Source organism: Papio anubis, chromosome 3 (genome assembly GCF_008728515.1).
Source record: "Papio anubis isolate 15944 chromosome 3, Panubis1.0, whole genome shotgun sequence".
Classification (NCBI taxonomy): domain Eukaryota; kingdom Metazoa; phylum Chordata; class Mammalia; order Primates; family Cercopithecidae; genus Papio; species Papio anubis.
The window spans coordinates 178,430,069-178,450,840 of NC_044978.1; the positions used below are offsets into that span (position 1 = coordinate 178,430,069).

Here is a 20,772-nt window from a genome sequence, read left to right on the forward strand (position 1 = left end):
ACATTTATTTTATGAGTACAATTCAGTGATTTTTAGTAAATTTACAGAGTTCTACTCCAACACCACAATCCAAATTTAGAACATTTCCATCACCCCAAAAATTGCTACAATGCAATTTTTAAAAGATCTCTTGTGCCCTATTGCAGCCACTCCCCAATTATCAGTTTTTATATTCATTTTTCACATTTTTGCTATAACTATTAGTGCAATATGGTCTTTTCAATTTGCTGGAAAGTATTTTTTTCCTTCTTTCATATGAGAAAAAAAATACGTGTGTATATATATGTGAGGTTTTTTTGTTTTTTTGGGTTTTTTTTGAGACAGAATCTTGCTCTGTTGCCCAGGCTAGAGTCCAGTGGTGCAATCTCGGCTCACTGCAGCCTTCCTCCACCTCGCGGGTTCAAGTGATTCTCCAGCTTCAGCCTCCCGAGTAGGGGGGATTACAGGTGCCTGCCATCATGCCTGGCTAATTTTTGTATTTTTAGTAGAGATGGGGTTTCACCATGTTGGCCAGGCTGGTCTCAAACTCCTAACCGCAAATGATCCACCCACCTCAGCCTTCCAAAGTGTTAGGATTACAGGCATGAGCCACCATGCCCAGCTGAGAAAAAAATTTTGATATAGCTATTTTTTAGTTTTATTTTGCAACTTTTATTTTAGATTCAGAGGGCACATGCGCAGGCTTGTTACAAAGGTATATTTCATGATGCTGAGGATTGGGGTACAGCTCCCATCACCCAGGTAGTGGATGCAGCACCCCATAGATAGTTTTTTATCACTTGACCCCCTCTTGTAGTCCCCAGTGTCTATTGTTCCCATCCTTATATCTATATGTGCCCAATGTTTAGCTCCCACCTATAAGTGAGAACATGCAGTATTTGGTTTTCTGTGTCTGCATTAGTTTCCTTAGGGTAATGGCTTCCAGCTGTATCCATGTTACTAAAAATAACATGATTTCATTATTTTTTATGACTGCATAGTATTCCATAGTGTATATGTACCACATTTTCTTTATCCAGTCTACCATTGATGAGCACCTAGGTTGAATCTGTGTCTTTGCTATTGTGACTAGTGCTGCAATGAACATATAAGTGTATATATCTTATATATACACTTATGTATATATATGTATTATGTATAAGTGTATATGTCTTTTTGGTAGAATTTATTTTCAATTTATTTTCCTTCGGGTATTGATATAACTATTTTTTAGTTGTCCAGCCCTTTACAGAAAACAAATTGTGTATACCATCAAGAAGCAGATGTCTAGCTATGGAATTGGATAATACAGGGGAAACATCAGAAGAGGATGGAGGCCGGGTGAGGTGGCTCATGTCTGTAATCCCAGCACTTTGGAAGGCTGAGGTGGGCAGATCACCTGAGCTCAGGATTTCAGGACCACCCAGGGCAACATGGTGAAACCCCGTCTCTACTAAAATACAAAAAATTACCTGGGTGTGGTGGCGGGTGCCTGTAATCCCAGCTACTCGGGAGGCTGAGGCACAAGAATCACTTGAGCCCCGGAGGCGGAGGTTGCAGTGAGCTGAGATCGCACCATTGCACTCCAGCCTGGGCTACAGAGTGAGACACCATCTCAAAAACAAACAAGCAAGCAAGCAAATAAAGAAAAGGATGGAAACATAAGTAGGCTCAGACCAGGGACACCTGGTGAGCTATACTGAGGACAACAGAGAGCGACTGGGGAATTTGTCTAGACTGAAAACCTGTGTCTTTTAATTGTATTAATGTCTAGTCCATTTATGTTTAATGTAAATCCTCATGCTGGTATATATTTGGGTTTTCATATCAGTTTATGGAAATTCTCAGATGTTTTCTCTTTAGATCTTCCACTACCCATTCTCTCCCTCCTCTTTTTCTGGTACTCCAGTGACAGAATTTATGAGGCTTTTCCACTGTATCCCATATGTCTCTTACATGCTACTCTGTATTTTTTATTCTTCTCTGTGGTTCAGCATGGACATTTTCCTTTGAGGTATCTTCCAACCACTCTCTCTTCAGCCATATTTTATCAGGTGTTAAACCCATCTCCTGAGTTGTTCATGTCAGTTATTGTGTTTTCAGTTCTAGGATGTCCATTTGATTCCTTGTATAGTTTCCAGTTATCTGCTGAAATTCTTCATCTTATTATTTAATTTCTGGAACATAATTAATTAATCATAATTAGTGTAAAAGTCTGTCTGACTATTCTGTTTTCTGATATCTTGTGGGCATGTTTCTATTGTCTGTTTTCCTCTTTATTTTTAGTTAATTCTCACCTATTTGCAAGTCAGGGTATTTTTATTGGATGATGACCACTAAGCATGAAAAATTGTAGAGATAATTTAAGACTTCAAATGATACGATCTCTTTCCAGAGAGGATTTTGTTACTTCTAGCAGGAGTTTCAGATAGTGGAAGATTCATTCCACCATGTTGGAATTCAGCTGATTCTGAATTAGGTCTTTGTGGGGAATGGCTTTTATTCCTAGGATGAAGGCAGCCACCAAAAAGCCTGGAGTGTTTGCCACCCTCTTCTTGGCGGCTGACTGTCAGACCTCTCTGTTCACCTCTCAACCTCTCAGCAGACACCTCAAGTTATACAACCAAATGTTGAACCTCTGGCAGGCTGAGGTTTTTTACATGAATCACTGAAATAGGAAGTCAAAAATAGCTCAAGGTTTCAGCTTTGGATGTGCTGATTTTGAGTCATGCCATTAATACTAGTGGCTGCATACCATAGGCTGCTGTACACATGCATTGCACAGCTGGGCAGGATGTGATGAGGTTAAAAAAAATTAATAGACAAGCAGATGGCGGTGTGGTACCCAGGGAGCACCCGCGCCTAAGAGGATGGCATTAGAAGGTGGTGATTCCAACCCGCTTCCTTTTGGAGGGGCTCCCTGTGGGCTGTGGCTATTTGGGGAGCTTGTCACTGGCTCCGTGAAGCCAAGAGCATTGACCCCACCCCCCACCTGCTTTCCTCAAAGGTCCACGCGGTGTGTCCTGCAGGGGCATGACCTGCTGTTGCGCTCGGCCCTCCGGAGGCTGGCACTCCGTGGCAACGCCCTGGCCACCCTGACACAGATGCGGCTGTCGGGGAAGAAGCGCCTCCTGCAGGAGCTGCGGGAACAGCGTGCGCTGGAGCAGGGGTCCTCCCAGTGCCTGGACGAGCATCAGTGGCAGCTGCTCAGGGCCCTGGTAAGACCAGCATGGTGGCCCCACCCATTCCAGACAGGCGGTGCCCCTGCAGCAGGCCCCAGCTTCCAGCACCCAAATCCTACCACCCCTGGTGCTACAGGGTTGGGTAATCATTCGCTGGGGCTGCCATGGCAAGGTCCCACAGACTGTGCGGCTTACACAGCACACATTTCCCTGCTCACCATCCTGGAGGCCAGAATTCTGAGATCAGGGTATGGGCAGGGCTGCTTTGATTCTGAGACCACTCTCCCTGGCTTGTATCTGACCATCTTCAACCTGTGTCCTCCAGGTCCTTCCTCTGTGGGTAACCCGTCTCTTCTTGTAGGGACACCAGGCATATTGGATCACAGCCCATGCTAATGACCTTACTTTACCTTAATCACCTCCTCAAAGGCACTATCCACTTACTGACCTACCATTTTGAGGTACTTGGGGTCAGGGCTTCAACATATGAATTTTGAGAGGACACAGTTTAACCATAACAAGTGAAGACAATGGAGCCCCCGTAGGGCCACCCATGTACCAAAAGTTTTTAGTATCACTAATATAATGAGAAATATACTGGAAAAACTGTACGGACAGGTGCAATTGTCATTGGGGGTGTGGTAGAGAAGGCCTCTGTGGTCTCTTTGAAGTGTGATGACAGATCGAAAGAAAGAATTAGCAAGTTGTAGAGCTGGCATTGACACCCAGGTAGGCTGACTCCAGGCCTCCTGTATGTAGCCCCCAAGCTCTGGGAGCAGCTGCTGCTCTTTGACCCATGAATGCGGCCCAAGCCCACAGTCTCTTTAGCTCTATCCAGGAGAGCTCCGAGGAGCACGCAGGACTCACGGACCGCTCTCCAGCCCCACTGACTTCTTTCTGTCTTATTTCTACAAATAAAGGCAGTCCTCAGGGCCCTGTGTGCCCTGCCTCAGCTTCTGTGATGTCCTAAGAGACTCACATCTGGCTCAAAACCTGGCTCTGCTGTGTGACTTTAGAAAGTTGCTTAACTTCTCCGAGCCTTTGTGTCCTCCTCAGTGCTAGTGTTCAGGTCTCATGATGTTCTAGAAGGATGAGCAAGGCCCCCCATCTTGTGACGGGTCATAGATGGTACTGGGCACACAGTTGGTGCTCAATAAATGCCCTTTTTCGGGGGACACAGACACCTAACAGACACCTAACCTCATCCATTGATTTTTGCAAGCCCTTTCTGCCCTTTCTCCATCCCTTTTCCAATCCCTGGGCCCTGAACAGAAACAACCCCACATCCCAGGCCTGGCCAGAGCTTCTCTGTGAGAGGCGCACTTGGCCCCCACTCCCAGTACTCTCCCTCCCAGGAGACGCGCGTGCTGGAGGAGGCCAGCCGGCTGGAGGAGGAAGCGCAGCAGACGCGGCTGCAGCTCCAGCAGCGGCTCCTGGCTGAGGCCCAGGAGGTGGGGCAGCTTCTACAGCAGCACATGGAGTGTGCCATTGGGCAGGCGCTGCTGGTGCACGCACGGAATGCGGCCACCAAGAGCCGGGACAAGGACAGGGATGACTTCAAGGTATGCACTGACCTCTGTCCCTGGGGACACCGAGGGCAAGAAGGATCAGGGTAGGGTCCATGCCTGGGTCTGCTCCTTGCCACACCCTTCATAGAGCTTGTGGCCTAGTAGACTTTACCTGACTTCTCCATGACTTGTTTTTCTCATCCGTAAGATGGGATCTTCTCCCTCACAGAAGGGGAGGATCAGTCGCAGCAGGTCACAGGTTCTCCTCCTGCTGTTAGGCCCTGCATTGCATCATCCTTAGCACGGGCTCTGTCTTTACAGCAGCACTGATTGGGACGTGGTTTCACCCAGAGCCACACAGCCGGTCAGTGGCAGAACCAGGATCCGAACCCAAGTCCCTCTCTCAGAAAGAGACGTGTGCTTTCCGCACCCCTGGCCGCCTCTGCTGAGACACTGGAGCTTTCTGGAGTTCATCCTGACGGCTGAGCAATGCCGCGAAAAATCAGTTCAGCTGGAGTAGACAGTGGTTTAACTCCTTATCTATTGACGATAATCATAAACAATAGTGATAAAAATGATAACAGTAAGCAGTCACATTCATGTTGCACTTAAGTCTAACTGAGTGCTTTTTCCTATCTCATCGTGTTGGATTTTCCCCACAATCCTTGCCTGGTCAGGATCACTTTTCTTCCCGTTGGGAAAAAGAGGCCTATGATTGGGCAAAGGATATATTCCAGCCTCCCACCTAGTAAGTGGCAGCGCTGGGGCTGCAGGAGAATGACCAGCACACATGCTGCGTCTGCCTGGTGCCTCCCTTACAAGCTGTAAGGAGAGGTGGGGTGTCCCTTACAGCACCTCGCTTGCTGCAGGCCACTGCAGGAAGGGTGTCTGTGACTGGCAGACAGCAGCAGTTTGCAGCCCTGTGCCCAGTAGGCAGCCCTGGCATCGGGAAGCGCAGGAGCTCTTCCAGGAGCCTTCCAAGGGGTTCCTTTCATCTCATAAAGTGAGTCACTTTGCGCGTCTGTGCAGCAAAGAGGCTGGACCCACATTTCTGCAACACCCTGTTTTATTCTAAATCTCACATCTGCCTCAGATTATCCAAACATTAGGGCTGTGCCTGGCTGGTGATCTTGGGAATGTCACCCTGTCCCTGAAAGTGTCCACATGTTACCTAATAGGAAATGCTTGCTGCGTGGAAATGGAATAAGATATAAGGGTGTCGTATTTTGTCCTCAGCTTTCCAGAGGGATTTTGAGTTGAGATTGGAAAATCAGTACCACCACAACTTCACACTTACAAAAAAGTAAAGTAAAGTGAGGCCAGGGGAGGTGGCTCACGCCTGTAATCCCAGCACTTTGGGAGGCCGAGGTTGCCAGATCACGAGGTCAGGAGTTTGAGACCAGCCTGGCCAATACAGTGAAACACGTCTCTACTGAAAACAGAAAAATTAGCTAGGTGTGGTAGTGTGAGCCTGTAATCCCAGCTACTGGGGAGGCTGAGGCAGGAGAATCGCTTGAACCTGGGAGGTGGAGGTTGCAGTGAGCCAAGATTGCACCACTGCACTCCAGCCTGGGTGATATAGCTGGACTCTGTCTAAAAAACAAACAAAAAACAAAACAAAACAAAAAAACAAGAACATTGACTTTAGTTTCTAGAAGAATGCTTATTTATTCAACCTGTATTCAGGGGCTTCCTGGAACACTAGCGCAAATGTGTGTGCCTATGGGTACGGGAGACTGACCAGAAGGAAACTGAGGAGGAGGAGAGAAGGGGTGGCCAAGGATGGAGGGCCTGGGGAAGGGAGGAGAGGTAGGTGCAGAGTGGGGTGTCCGCCACTCTACTCTGGCAGGAAGGCAGGTGCACACAGGATGCGAAGATGTGGGTGGGCTTGCTGACCTTCGGGGAAAGAGGATGGGAGCTCCCAATAGGAAGTGCAAAGCCGGAGCCCAGGTCCTTGGAGGGGTAGAGTGGGAGCCCCCTTTGCAGATGGGGCAGAGGAGAAGGAAAGAACCATTGGCAGTAAGGGATGAGCAGGGGCTCGGGAGTTAGAAGACCAGCTCAGACCTGCGCTGCCACCCTGGACTGTACAGTCTCCTCACCTCCACAGCCTCTGCTCCACACCTGTGTGCTCTGGTACCTTTCTCAGATGCTGCGGTGAGAGTAAGTGGGTATTTTTTCTTACCCAAAGCCTAGCACCATCCACTAAATATTTGTTGAAATGGGGATGAGCTTTTCTGGTTTTTGCCCAACCTCTTATGAGGAAAAGGATGATAACTGTCAGTGCACAACCAACACATCCCCAGTGATGGGCTGTCTCAGGGTCTCCTGTCTTTTCTGCTTTGGTCTGAAGATGTATCATGTAGAAATGCATGTAGCTGCAAGTAATATGGCTCAAAGAAATAGCCCATAGCACAAGAAATGTGGAGGTGCTGCCACAGTGGCTTTGTGATGTGACCAAGGACAAGGCTCTTTCTTTCTCACCCTGCATTCTTGCTGTTAATTCGTTGCTTCATAGTCTTAAAATGGCCACTGTCACTCCAGACATCAGGCCTGCATTCCAGGCAGGAGGAGGGAACAGCAGTCTTTCACCTGCTGATCTTCCACCTTAATGTTTAGAAACCGAAGGCCTTGGCCGGGCATGGTGGCTCATGCCTGTAATCCAAGCACTGTGGGAGGCCGAGGTGGGCGGATCACCTGAGGTCAGGAGTTCGAGACCAGCCTGGCCAACATGGCAAAACCCCATCTCTACTAAAAATACAAAAAATTAGCCAGGCCTGGTGGTGCGTGCCTATAATCCCAGCTACTTGGGAGGCTGAGGCAGGAAAATCACTTGAACCTGGGAGACAGAGGTTGCAGCGAACCGAGATCGTGCCACTGCACTCCAGCCTGGGTAACAGAGTGAGTCTCCATCTCAAAAAAAGAAGGGAAGGCCTCTTAGCAGACTTTCCCTAACATCACATTTCATTGGCCAGAACTAGATTAAACAGCCAGCCCTAGGCATCCCTGACCTAAGAAGATAGGATTCCCGTGACTAGCTTAAACCAGCCGTGCACTCTCTGCCTGCTTCCTGACCAATCCAGGTTGGTGAGCAGGCGGAAGATCTGAACCAGGGCATGGGGAGGCAGGGACTGGATGGGCCGTGGGTGGCTCCCACGTGTGACTTCTCTGCTGTCCCCGTCCGTCCTTCCTTTCTCCCCTCAGAGGACACTGATGGAGACGGCAGTGGAGAGCGTCTACGTGACCAGCGCTGGTGTCAGTCGCCTGGTGCAGGCGTATTACCAGCATATCGGAAGGATCATGGAGGACCATGAGGAGAGAAAACTGCAGCACCTGAAGACCCTGCAGGGTACGGGACCCCCCTCGGGGAAGCCCCAGAAGAGGCTGGCAACGTGTGCTTTTAGTTTGGGGCAGAACAGGATGTCAGATGTTGCGAATTTTATTTTTGGGAATTTAATTCTTTCAATGTTTTAATGTATTTATTTATCCCCTGCTTTGTCTCAAAAAGCCTTTTTCAAAAGGCACTTAAAGAACCATATGCACAAGGACACATCCAGTGCAATGGGAGTGTTTTAAGTCGATCACTCAGGACAAGGATAGGATACTGAGATGGAGTCAGGGTAGGGCTTATCTAGGACAGCAGTCCCCAGCCTTTTCAGCACCAGGGACTGGTTTCATGGAAGACTATTTTTCCACAGACCAGGGCGAGGGGGAAGTGATTTCGGAATGACTCAAGCACATGACATCCATCGTGCACTTTCTATTATTATTACATTGGAATATACAGTGAAATAATTATACAACTCACCATAATGCAGAATCAGTGGGAGCCCTGAGCTTGTTTTCCTGCAGCTAGACAATCCCATCTGGGGGTTATAGGAGATAGTGACACATCATCAGGCATTATATTCTCATAAGGAGCGCACAGCCTAGATCCCTCGCAGGTGCAGTTTGAAATAGGGTTCACACTCCTATGAGACTCTAATGCCGCTGCTGATGTGACAGGAGGTGGAGCTCAGGTGGTAATGTGAGCGATGGGGAGCGGCTGTAAATACAGATGAAGCTTCGCTCACTCATCTGTCACTCACGTGCTGCTGTGTGGCTGGGACCAGTACCAGTCTGTGGCCCAGGGGTTGAGGACCCCGATCTAGGACATCTGCCTGCAAATCCTAATTAGACATTCAGTGATTTTGCCTGTGAGCTTCCTGGTGGTCAAAGAGATGGAGACCTACTTAGTTAAAGCCACCACAGTGACCATGAGCCCAGTGGCCCAGGGGGTATTTGAGACCCCAAGAATTTTCCCACATGGGCTCTTGTAAAAGGCCATCCTGGGGTGATGGAAAGGACAGTATCCCCAGTTCCGGGAACATACAGGTAAGGATGGTTGGAAGCCAGTTTCATAAATGCCACTTCTTATAACACCCTCCCCTGAATCCAGAGCTTCCGAGCAGGAATTCCTCTTCTCTGATGGGCTTTGCCTGGCGTGTCCAAGGACCGGAGTTGGAATCGATCCCGGGAGAGGCTTCCCTGAGTGTTTCTCCTCTCAGCTGAGCCCAGAGGCCACCTCTGTCTGCCCCTTCTCCTGAGGAATTTGAGGCCTAGATTCAAATAAAATCTTGGCATGTGCCCAGAGATCTGCCAGGTTTTCCGAAGGAAGAGCTGGGCTCATTTAGCAGGAGACAGACATTGCTTGCTGCTGCGGAACATTCCAGAACTGGGGCATGTCTCTTTCCCTCAGTAGGCCTTGGTTTCCCCATCTGTGGGACTAGGGTTGGAGACTGCCCCACCCCAGTCCCCATCCATCCTCTCAGCTCTTATTTCCTGCTTCCTGATACCCCAGCTCTAATGCAGGGATTTCACAGTAAACACATTGAAACAATATAGCTTAACTTAAGCCACATCAACTCCTTTTTCCTTATTTAGTAATCTGTTTTATTTAAGAGTCATACATACTATGTCCCAGAGGCCATGCAGGTTAAATCTCCCTGTAAGTGCCAGCAAGCTCACCCAGCTAGTTAAGTGTGATGGGCCTCCTGCCATGGCCACCGATACTTGAGTTGGGTTTTCAGCTGAGAGGTACCTTGAAGAGGTAGTCTTATAGTTAGTTACCTGTCCAAACCAGGGGCATTATTAATAATTATACTGGGATGACCAGGTCTAAACCATGCCTGTCTCAGGCAGCCTCATCACTTTCCTTTTTTTTTCTTTTTGAGACTGAGTCTCACTCTGTCGCCCAGACTGGAGTACAGTGGCATGATCTCGGCTCACTGCAACCTCTGCCTCCTTTGTTCCAGCAGTTCTCCTACCTCAGCCTCCCAAGTAACTGGGATTACAGACACATGTCACTACGCCTGGCTAATATTTGTACTTTTAGTAGAGACAGGGTTTCACCATATTGGTCAGGCTGGTCTCGAACTCCTGACTTCAGGTGATCCACCCGTCTCGGCTTCCCAAAGTGCTGGGATTACACGTGTGAGCCACCTCAGCTGGCCTCACTTTACTTTTAAAGCTTTTAAAAGTCAAGAGTTTTCTGAGCAGCTTAATCTGCAAACAAGAAGGAGTTCCAAGATATGGAGCATGACTTAGGAGCCCAGACTTCCTAAGTCCCTGGAGAGCACCCACTTCAGCACTGTGCCCTCACTCCGCCTGGCCAATCCCTTTTCCTTTACAGGGTGGCTTTTGAGTTCTTTGTGGTGCCCTCTCAGTGTGGACTTTTTCTTAGTCAGCCCCCCTTTCTCCTGATACAAGAAAGCTGGAGGTGAAGCAGGTGGACAGGGCGCATCATAGATCGTTTCCTTCTGCGGCGCCTGGTCCGTGATGGAAGCCGTGTTGTTCGCACACACAACGCCCTGTCCCTGTGCTGGTGGAACGACACACTGAGAGCTGGCGTGTCCCGCTCACCCCGCACCCCAGCATCTGCCCCAGCCCTGGCACAGTCGATCTTCCAAACAGAGTCCCTGATTGTCTTGTGTTAAATGGTCTAGGTGAGAGGATGGAAAATTACAAGCTGCGGAAAAAGCAAGAACTCAGCAACCCTTCGTCGGGCAGCAGGACGGCAGGTGGTGCTCATGAGACCTCCCAGGCGGTCCACCAGAGGTGAGGTCCCAACTGAGGTCCCATGTAGGGACATCCTCTACCCCTTCACGTGTCTCTCTGTGGCGCCGTCAGCAGGTGCCATCGTGTGCATTGCCGTGGACTTGTGCGCCATCAGCCTCCCTCACCCACTGCCTCTGTCCTGGTCTCTGCCCTCCACGCAGCACCTGGAATGGCACCTGCCACAAATGAATGAGCAGGTCAAAGTGTGGTGGCAGCTTCATTCCAGGTTTAAGTGGCATTCGCAGCCCGGACACGCACCTCCCTTCTCGTACTTGGGGCATTCTCAGAAGCAGACCTTGGCAAGGATTTGGGGGCAGGTTGCTTACCTGGGAGGTGACCCGCAGAAGCACAGTGAGAGGACAGGGAAGTAAGGAAGAGGTGGCTGCTGCTTGTAACTGTGACCATCACAATGAGCACAAATGTAACAGCCCAAGCCATGCAGACTTCCTATCCCGCCGTGCTGGAGGTCAGAAGGCAGGCTTGGCTCTCCTGGCTTCTCTGGGCCTCACAAGGCCTGAGGGAAGGGGCCAGCTGACCGGGCTGTTCTTAGGAGACTCACTAACAGCTGTCAGGAAACGCCCTGCTGCAGGATTTGCACAGACTGAACTTGCCCTGACTTTCCAGGCTCCCAGCAAACTACGGTCCGGCAAGTCCCCAGATGTGGGCGCAGAAGCATCACTCGGCTTTCCTGTTAAACTTGCAGGTTCTGGGCCCACACTTGGAGACTTGGGCTTAGAAAGTGTGAGGGGAACCCAAGAATCTGAATTTTAGCCGCACCCTTCCCCACCAAGGGATTCTGATAGATGTGGTCCAAGGGCTTCACTTTGACCCAGGCGATCCAAGAGAAGGAGCCTCAGCAGCCACCTGGGCCAACCTGCTTTAGGGAAGAGGAAAAGGAAGCCCAGTGTTGGGAGAAGGGGTACATGAGGCCATCTGTGACTCACAACTTATGTATGGCTGTTGACGCCCTTTCCTCCCTGCCGCACCTCCTTGAATTCAGAGAGGCAGTTTCTTTTCTTTTTATTTTTTTTGAAGGAGTGCAAGTACAATTTTGGGACATAGCTATATTGACTCATAATGGTGAAGTCTGAGCCTTTTATTGTAACCACCAGCCAAATAGTGTATGTCTTACCCATTAATTTCTCATCATCCACTCCCCTCCCATCGTCCCGCCACCCTTCTGAGTCTCTGTTGTCCATCCTTCCACTCTTTTTTTTTTTTTTTTGAGATGGAGTCTTGCTCTGTTGCCCAGGCTGGAATGCAGTGGTGCGATCTCAGCTCACTGCAACCTCCACCTCCCAGGTTCAAGCAATTCTCTTGCCTCAGTCTCCTGAGTGGCTGGGATTACAGGTGCCCACCACCACGCCCAGCTAATTTTTTTTTTTTTTTTTGCATTTTTAGTAGAGATGGGGTTTTGCTGTGTTGGCCAGGCTGGTCTCAAACTCCTGACCTCAGGTGATCCACCCGCCTTGGCCTCCCAGTGCTGGGATTACAGGTGTGAGCCACCACGCCCGGCCCATCATTCCACTCGCTGCGTCCTTGTGCACACATTATTGAGCTCCCGCTCATAACTGAAAACATGAGATCTTTCTGTTTCTGAGTTGTTTCACTTAAGAGAATGGCCTCCAGTTCCATCCACGTTGCTGCAAAAGACATGATTTCATTCTTTTTTATGGCTGAGTAGTATTCCATTGCGTATATGGACCACAGTTTCCTTATCCAGTCCTCCATTGATGGACACTTCGGTTGATTCCATGTCTTTGCCATTGTGAATAATGTAGTAAACACACGAGAGCAGGTATCTTTCTGATATATTGATTTATTTTCCTTTGGGTAGATACCCAGTAGTGGGATTGCTGGATCAAATAGTCATTCTATTTTTAGTTCTCTGAGAAATCATGCTGTTTTCCATACAGGCTGCACTGATGTACATTCCCACCAGTGGTGCTAAGTGTTCCCTTTTCTCCACGTCCTCACCGTGTTATAGTTTGTCTTTTTAGTGATAGCCATTCTAACTGGGGTAAAATGATCTCTCCTTGTGGCTTTAATTTGCATTCCTCTGATGATGGGTGATGCTCAGCGTTTTTTCACATGCTTCTTGGCCATTTGTGTGTCTTGTTTTTTTTTAAGAATGTCTGTTCATGTCCATAGGCATGGTTTCTGGTGGAACTCGGCCTCCTTGAAGGTGTGAGAGAGGCTGCACCCTGGAGCGCTGGCCTCAGCTGTGCCACATGAGTGATTTGTTTACTGTCCACCCCCCTTCCTGCCACTCAAACTAGAGCTCCATGAGGACAGGGACTGTGAGTCTCTGTTCACACCTGTGTCTCAGAACCCAGCACAGCACTTGACAGGCCAGAAATACTTTAATGTATGAATGAGTGCATGGATGGATGGAGGGAGGGAGGGAGGGAAGGAGAGAGGGAGGGAGGGGTGGAGGAATGGATGACGGGGTCTTGTAGGATGCACAGGAATTTGCTGGGCAAAAACACAGAGATGAAAGGTGTTACTGGCAGACAGAAGAGCGTGAGGTAGAAGCAGGGTGGCATTTTCACACCTCCAGGCACTCCACACGCACAGCTGCCTGTCCATGCTAAAGGTGGCTCTGCCTTCAGGTCTAGAAATTTGACCCCTTTCAGAAAATCTGCCCCAAAAAATGGGAGGGAAGCAGGCAGGCAGGGAGCAATAATGGAAACAAGGTGGCTGGATTTGGATGTTCCTGTTTGCTGAGGAACTGAGGGCGTCCAGAGAGGTGGGTGGGCCCTGGGGCTCAGAGACCTGGCCTCTGCTCCAGCTCTGTCCCCCTCTCTGAGAGTAACAGGGCTGCCTGCCATATTTGGGATTTCCCAGAGGCTGCATCCCAAGAAGCTTCTCATTTTACAAGGGAGGGGCGAGGGCAATTCTGAGATTTAAAATCAAGGATGGGTAGCGGGTAGGCCTCTGGTCCTTTTAGGAGAATGCCCCTCCCTGGGGGTAAGACTGTTTTCTCATGAGAAGATGCCACCTTCTGCTCAGCCACCTCACAGATGTGTGTCCTCAGGGAGGCCCCCACCTCTCTGGGCTTCTTCCCCCTGGCTTTTCTACTCTGCTGCTGGTGTCATGAAGCTCCTCCAAAGATCACATGGAAACTGTGGGCAGGACTCTGTAAACTTCCATGTTGTAAAGGGCGTCCACTTTGCTGGAGAGGCAGCCTGCCTGCGGGGACTGGAGCTGGAGCTACTGTGAATGGTGCCCCTGATGGCCAGGCTCCTCTTGGGGCTCCCAGGGGTCAGCGGCCTCCCTGCCTTCCTTGTCTCTCCTTCCCTCCCTCCCTTCTCCTTCCTTCCTTCCCTCCCTCTCTCCCTTCCTTCCCTCCCTCTCTCCCTTCCTTCCTTCCTCCCTTCCTCCCTCCCTTCCTGCTTACCTGCCTCCCTGCCTGCCTGCCTTCCTCCCCGCAGGATGCTGTCCCAGCAGAAGAGGTTCCTGGCCCAGTTCCCGGTGCACCAGCAGATGCGTCTGCACGCCCAGCAACAGCAGGCAGGAGTCATGGACCTTCTGGAAGCCCAGCTGGAGACCCAGCTGCAGGTACAAGTTACAGAACTGGGCCTTCAAAAAGCACTGGTTGACAGAGGAGCAGAAATAGCAAAAGCCAGCCCGTGACCGCGGGTCAGCCATGGGGACTGTTGTGAGGGGACTCCTTGGTCCCTGCACTTCCCTGCCTGTGGCATCGTTGACCCGCCAAGTCTCAGCTGCTGAGGGTGCGTCAGCCTCACCTTGGGACCCTGAGCCCCTGGAGGGCAGGTGTGGCCTGTGTGGATCCCTCCAGTGGCTGCAGCACCCCAAGCAGGGCCAGGCCCTGAGCAGCTGGTCAGGCCTCATCTATGGACCTGACAGAGAATTGGGCAGTTCCCTGTGTGTGCATGGCCACCAGGAGGCTTCCGGTGTAATGGTGACCTCTGTGTCACTCAGGCAGTGTTGGCGGTAGCTAAAGTTTACACTTTGTTTACAGCAAACAGGAAGCTCAGCTCTCATGATAGAAAGTGCATATGTCATCACAGAAAATCCCATCTGTGTGAGGTTCTACAGTGAGATGTAAGGTGAGAGTATAAAGTGTGGCTAAGCAAAGTGGCTGCCTTTAAAAAAATCAAATCTTCCAGAATGGAAGCATTTCACAGAGTGTTGGCTCTTTCTGAGTGTTCTCCACTGGCGATGGCAATCGCAGAGTACAATGATAACAATCCAGCAGTGGTGCCGATAGGTACTTACTGAGGGTCTATGATAGACAGTCATGAGCTGAGAGCTTTACACACTTTCCAACAAAAGAGATGACTGCTACTGTCCCCATTACAGATGGACAAACTGAGGCACACACGGGTTAAGTTGCTATCCAGCGTCATGGAACTCTGGTGTGTCTGTTTACACCACGGTGTTGGCAGTTAAGAGCCCAGCCGGTGGAGTCGGGCAGAAGCGGGTCCCATCCTATTCTGCTGCACCTGCTCCGGGCAGGTCACTGAGGCCCTCTGACCTCAGTGTACTCTGTCAACTGAAGACCGATGGCCGGTGTGAGTGAGGACCCACAGTTACGCAGCAGGAGCTGGTAGATGTCAGTGCGTCCTCCTGCTCCTCTCCTCTCTGGGATGTATCTTAGAAAATTCTCCTCCACGTTGGGGACATGGTGGCCAGCCTCGAGTGTCAGACTTCACCAAGGGGAGAGGGATTTAGAGAAGTCCGGAAGGCAGAGGGAGGTCCAGCTGAATGCTCCTCTCTGCTTGCATTTCAGGAAGCTGAACAGAACTTCATCTCCGAGCTGGCAGCCTTGGCCCGAGTGCCCCTCGCTGAAAGCAGACTGTTCCCCGCTAAGCGTGGGCTGCTGGGTGAGTCGCAGATGCTTGCGCTGCAGCGGGAAGCGCTCTGTGCTGAAAGATGTGGGTTCTAGTTCCACGCTGGCTGCTTACTAGCTATGTGGCTTTAGGCATTGTGCCTAGCCTCTCTGGGCTTTTGTGACCTTGTCTGTGAATGAGCAGGCTCGGCTAGGCCGCCCCGCAGGCCCGCTTGCTCTCTAGCATTGGATAATTCCAGTTCCTAGGTCTGATGTTCACTGGCCGTGTCTCCTTACTGACTCCATTTTTCCATCTGTAAAGTGGGGATAATAAGCCCTCCTCCCACCCCTGCCAGCGACAACTTCAGTGACATCACAGGATGTTTTAACCTGGTAATGGGAGAGCGACTCAAAAGGTGGTATGAGAACACAGAGATCTATTAAAACAAAAGCTATCACACTGGTGCTGGGTTTTCAGTTGCTTGCTGCTTCGTTAAGTCTTCCAGTCAGCTGAGTAGAGTGGAAGCCTAGTGGGAGCCTAGCAGACTGCACTCAAGCCACGGCTCTGCCACTTACTGGCTTGTGCAGGCTTGGGAGAGTACGTCACCTTCCCGGGCCTCAGTTTCCTCATTAGTTGAGTGGCTGTAATAGCATAAGGTACCAAGCACACATTTGGCCCACAGAACATGCTCAAAAATGTCAGGCTGGGTTGGCGTGAGGCTGCAAGAAGTTGTCACTTGTCTAAAGTCGCAGAGCCATGCCTGAGTTCATCTGTCCTCTACAGAGAAGCCCCTAAGGACTAAAAAGAAGAAGCCCCTGCCCCGGGAAAGAGGGGACCTGGGGGTGCCCAACGATGAGGACCTCGCCTCCGGGGACCACACCTCAGGCTCACTCAGGTACGACTGGGCCCCGGGCCTATTGCCTGTGGCTGGGTTTGGTAAATTCACTCAGCTGCTATGTGTCAAAAGTCTGGGCAGGAAAATCAGTCCCCTCAGAGGCATTAAATGTGAAGCTTCAAGAAATGATGGATATGAATGCAATTTGTGGGCAGTAAGCCATGATGGTAGCAGGGGTGCCGCATGGCTATTACTCTTCCTGTTTGTGTCTCATTTGGCCAGATGAGCCCTGACCTACCTCCATGCCCCATTGGCATCCAGCCTGAAGCGTTGGGCAGTCCCTCTTTGACCAGGGCTGGCTGTGGTCATGGCACTTGGATGACCTCCTACCCAAGAGAGGGAAACAGGGATTCTATTTGTTTCTTAACGACCCATGTCAAAGTGAAAATTATTTTGATCACCTTTGGCTGCATTTTCATTTAATCCAATTGGGTAAGTTATGGCATCAGGATGGGCATGGAGTCAGCGTCCTAACTGGCTGCCTTTCTTCCCTGTTTTAAGCAGCAAAAGGCTGAGTCAGCAAGAAAGTGAAGCTGGGGACAGTGAGAACTCAAAGAAGATGCTAAAGAGAAGAAGCAACTTGTAGTTTAAGACCAGTCAGCGGGACAGGACAGGACCCAAAGCCCTGGGTCTGCGTGTGAATTCCGCCTTCCCTCCCACAGCGCCTAGAGGCGGCGAGGAGGGAGAGGACAGCGGCATCTCTACATCACAGGCTCCTCTGAGAGGAATGGAGAAAGAATAGAAATGTGCCCTAAAAGCATAAATGAGTATGGTGGGTGCTATCACCTGAGAAAACTAGGCATTCCCCTGTTGGAAACACGTCTGTGTGAGTTTGCATCTCATTTGGCTTGGAGCGGTGGCTTGATGCCTCACGGATCTTTCTCCCCCAGGAGGGATGTCTTGAGGGGTCCGAGCCTCAGGCCAAGGACCCCTGATGCAGACCCTGCAATCCCTGGGCTGGAGGCCTGTCCTGGCCCACCTGGAGCTGAGGACACACAGATACATAATGACACCTGCAGAAATGTATTCTCTGAGGACACTTAGAATATGAGGAAGAGGGTGTGGCCCCACCCTCGCTTCACCTGTGAGGTGGCTTCTTCCAGACAGCAGACCCCCTGCCCCTGCAGAGAGATGTCATGGGGGTGCCTGCTCTCCCGGATAGATGCTGAGAGCATCCAGAAGCTTCCAGACCAGCTCCTTGTCCACCACAGCCAGGAGAGGCCTTTCCCACCCTGAGAGAAGCTTCCAGACCAGCCCCTCACACCATGGCCAGAAGGGGCCTTTCCCACCTGGAGAGAAGCTTCCAGACCAGCCCCTCACACCACAGCCAGGAGAGGCCGTTCCCACCCTGAGAGAAACTTCCAGACCAGCCCCTCATACACTACAACCAGGAGGGGACTTTCCCACCCTGAGAGAAGCTTCCAGACCAGCCCCTTGTCCACCACAGCCAGGAGAGGCCTTTCCCACCGGGAGAGAAGGTTCCAGACCAGCCCCTCACACCCCAGCCAGGAGAGGCCGTTCCCACCTGGAGGGAAAATTGCTCCTTTCATGGAGGTTAGGGACCGTCACCCTCAGCACTGTGAACATTTCGGGCAAGATCATTCTTCAGGGGAAGGAGCTGCCCAGAGCATCACAGGATGTTCCAGTGCCCCTGGCCTCTGCCCACCAGATGCCAGCACTCCCACCAGTCGTGGCAACAAGAATGTCTCCAGACACTGCCCCATGTCCCCGGAGTGTCACCCACTGCGCTAAGTCAAAGGGTGCCTGCCCTTGTCAAATCCAGGACATAGCCGTGGACATGTCCACAAATCCCCAGAACCTAGTGAGCCCTCTGGCTCTGGGAGCCCCTCTCTCAGGGATTTGCTGGGCCATTTGTGACTTCTCATTTCTTAAAACCTGAAATAGACTGTCTTAGGAACAAGTGACTGTTTCCCAGAAGTGGCCAAAACTTAAATCATCAGCGTGCTTGCTTCAATTTCCTCACCCATCAGCCAGTGGGCTCTCCAAAGTTAACCGACAGCTCCCTCTTGTGGTTCACTAAAGTATTTCATTATTCCATGGAGTTGTGCAAAGCTGTGGCTTCCTCGGTGCAATATTCTCAGAACCTGCTTTGCGTAGAAATCACTTTTTTTTTTTTGAGACAGAGTCTTGCTCTGTCACCCAGGCCGGAGTGCAATGGCACGATCTCGGCTCACTGCATGCCCCGCCTCCTGGGTTCAAGCGATTTTCCTGCCTCACCCTCCCCAGTAGCTGGGACTACAGGCATGTGCCACCACGTCCAGCTAAATGTTTTTTTTGTATTTTATTTTAGTAGAGACGGGGTTTCACCATACCGGCCAGGCTGCTCTCGAACTCCTGACCTCGATCACGGGACCCCTCTCCTCTAGGAAGGCTCCCGGCTGTCTCCCCGCCACCAAGCTTGCGGCCAGACTCCCTGGCTGTTGCATGGAGCATTTTGCTTCCGGGGTGGTTTCCTCAGCCAAAGGGAATGTGTCATTTGCTGCTCGACCCTGCCCCACCCTTGCCGCCCAGCTGTTGTGCTGGGCAGAGTCTGGGGCACAGGCCTCCATGATGAAGACACGTGGGCTGTCGGTGCTTTCATCCGTCACAAACTGGCACCTGTACCTGCCAACGGGAGCATGATGGGGACTTCCACGCTGGAATTGCTCCCTGATTAAAATGAGATATGGCTATCTGGAAGACACTGCATGCCAGCCAGTGTACCTGGGCACAGACTCGGGGCCACCCTGGAGCTGATGAAGGCTTGAAGGATGGAAGGGCTGAGCCACACGAAGGCAACACTCAGGGCCAGGGGAGAGAGAAGAGGATCAGCAGTGCGGCCCCAGGACGCCTCTCAGGTGCCCTGCCTCCACTTTGGTTACCATCCCCAGTTCTTATTATGGGCTGTGGGCTGTTATGGTGATGGACGGATGTGAATTTGGAAGGGGACCATGAGAGATGATGTATTATGATGAATTCGTGAATTAATTCTTTGGTTATTAGCACCCTCTGGCCTGAGACCCCAGGATGAAGCCAGCGCGGTTCTTTGTAGTCTCCCAGGGTGAGTGCACTCTCCCAGGACCCTCCCGGCCAGCCAGGGGTCACGTTCTGCACAGCATTCCTCCTGAGGCCCTGGCCAGGGTGGTGCTGATCTTGCTGCCTCTCCTGCTCCTGCCGTCTGCCCATCACATGTTCTCCAACACAAATCTGCCTGGCCTTATGGGCGGCGTTCCCTGGCTCTTAGGAGAAAAAGCCAGATCTTTACCATGGACCATGAGGCCCAGAGAGGTCTAGGCTGAGCCCACCCCTGTGGCCCAGCAGACGCCCTTCCCCTTCACTCTGCACCTGGCCCCTTTCTCCTCTCATGGCCTCACGTGGGCCACACCCCTTCCCCGCACTGGGCCTTTGCTCGTGATGTGCATTCTGTCTGGAAGACCCCTGCCCCCTCCCCAGCCCTCTGCCCGGTGGCTCCTAGCCACTCCTCACATGGAGGCAGGACTCACATCTCCAGAGATCCCCCTCTACCCCAACCCCGAACAAGGTCAGGGCCCCCCTTAGACTCTAGGTCCTGTGTGCTTTTGCTGCTGGGATCGGGGTTGGGGCGAGATAAATAACCTTCCTCTATTTCCTGTCCAAGTTCAGAACTATACACAGAGGTGTACAGTGAGACCCACATAAACAATCCCACGAAACCCAACTCAACCGGCCCTTACCCAGATCCTCCAAATGTCCCAGGCCTCCCTAGTGTCACCTGATATGCAGTGGCATCAGCGGGAAAGGGAACAGTGGTCTTAAGGATTGCAGCTAAAAGATCTGACTGTGGCATTGTAAGCTGTAAGGAACGTGTTGGTGAACCCGTGGCTAAGCCCACTCCCGGGCCTTGGTGGGGTCTGTGCACAGGTGTCAGAAGTGTGAGTTCCATTAGCTTTACAGTGAATCAGCTGTGGGGCACAGAGGGCAAGCTTTTCCTCCACCCTATGAAGGCTCCTTGAGAAAGAATTGACCAAGGCAGACCAATAGGAAAAAGAAAAGCATTCCAATGTAATGTGCATGGCAGGGGGAATTGCAGGAGAGTGACGGCCCCACAAACCAGTGAGGTCCAGGTGCTTCCACACCCCTCCTCATGGGGAGTCGGGAAATGGGGGAAATGTGACTGTTTAGAGGGTAAAACATGATTTATGGGGGAACGAATCGATCCAGAGGCAGGCACTGTCTTGGGAGTAATCTTTTCCAGACTGGCCAATCAGGTATTTATCCTCCTCCCCAAAGAAGAATAAAAGAGAGAGAGGGAGAGGGGCCGGAGGAGTCCCCTGTGCTCT

At 51.1% G+C, this 20,772-nt stretch overlaps 1 protein-coding gene across 5 annotated transcripts in view; it reads left to right on the top strand.

Moving 5' to 3' along the window:
* The window catches only part of EVC (EvC ciliary complex subunit 1), a 92,268-nt gene extending 74,870 nt beyond the window's left edge, over positions 1-17,398 (top strand). For 4 of the 5 annotated variants that reach the window (XM_031664729.1, XM_021938220.2, XM_009206505.4 and 1 more), the window contains 8 exons: positions 2,987-3,197; positions 4,517-4,723; positions 7,871-8,015; positions 10,651-10,762; positions 14,197-14,323; positions 15,519-15,612; positions 16,342-16,453; positions 16,955-17,398. In XM_031664729.1, the coding sequence (XP_031520589.1) occupies positions 2,987-3,197; positions 4,517-4,723; positions 7,871-8,015; positions 10,651-10,762; positions 14,197-14,323; positions 15,519-15,612; positions 16,342-16,453; positions 16,955-17,039 (1,093 nt within the window). In that variant the 3' untranslated portion in view covers positions 17,040-17,398. The remainder of the gene's footprint in view (positions 1-2,986; positions 3,198-4,516; positions 4,724-7,870; positions 8,016-10,650; positions 10,763-14,196; positions 14,324-15,518; positions 15,613-16,341; positions 16,454-16,954) is intronic. The other variant, XM_003898458.5, reaches the window with a different exon arrangement.
* The last annotated feature ends 3,374 nt before the right edge of the window (positions 17,399-20,772 follow it).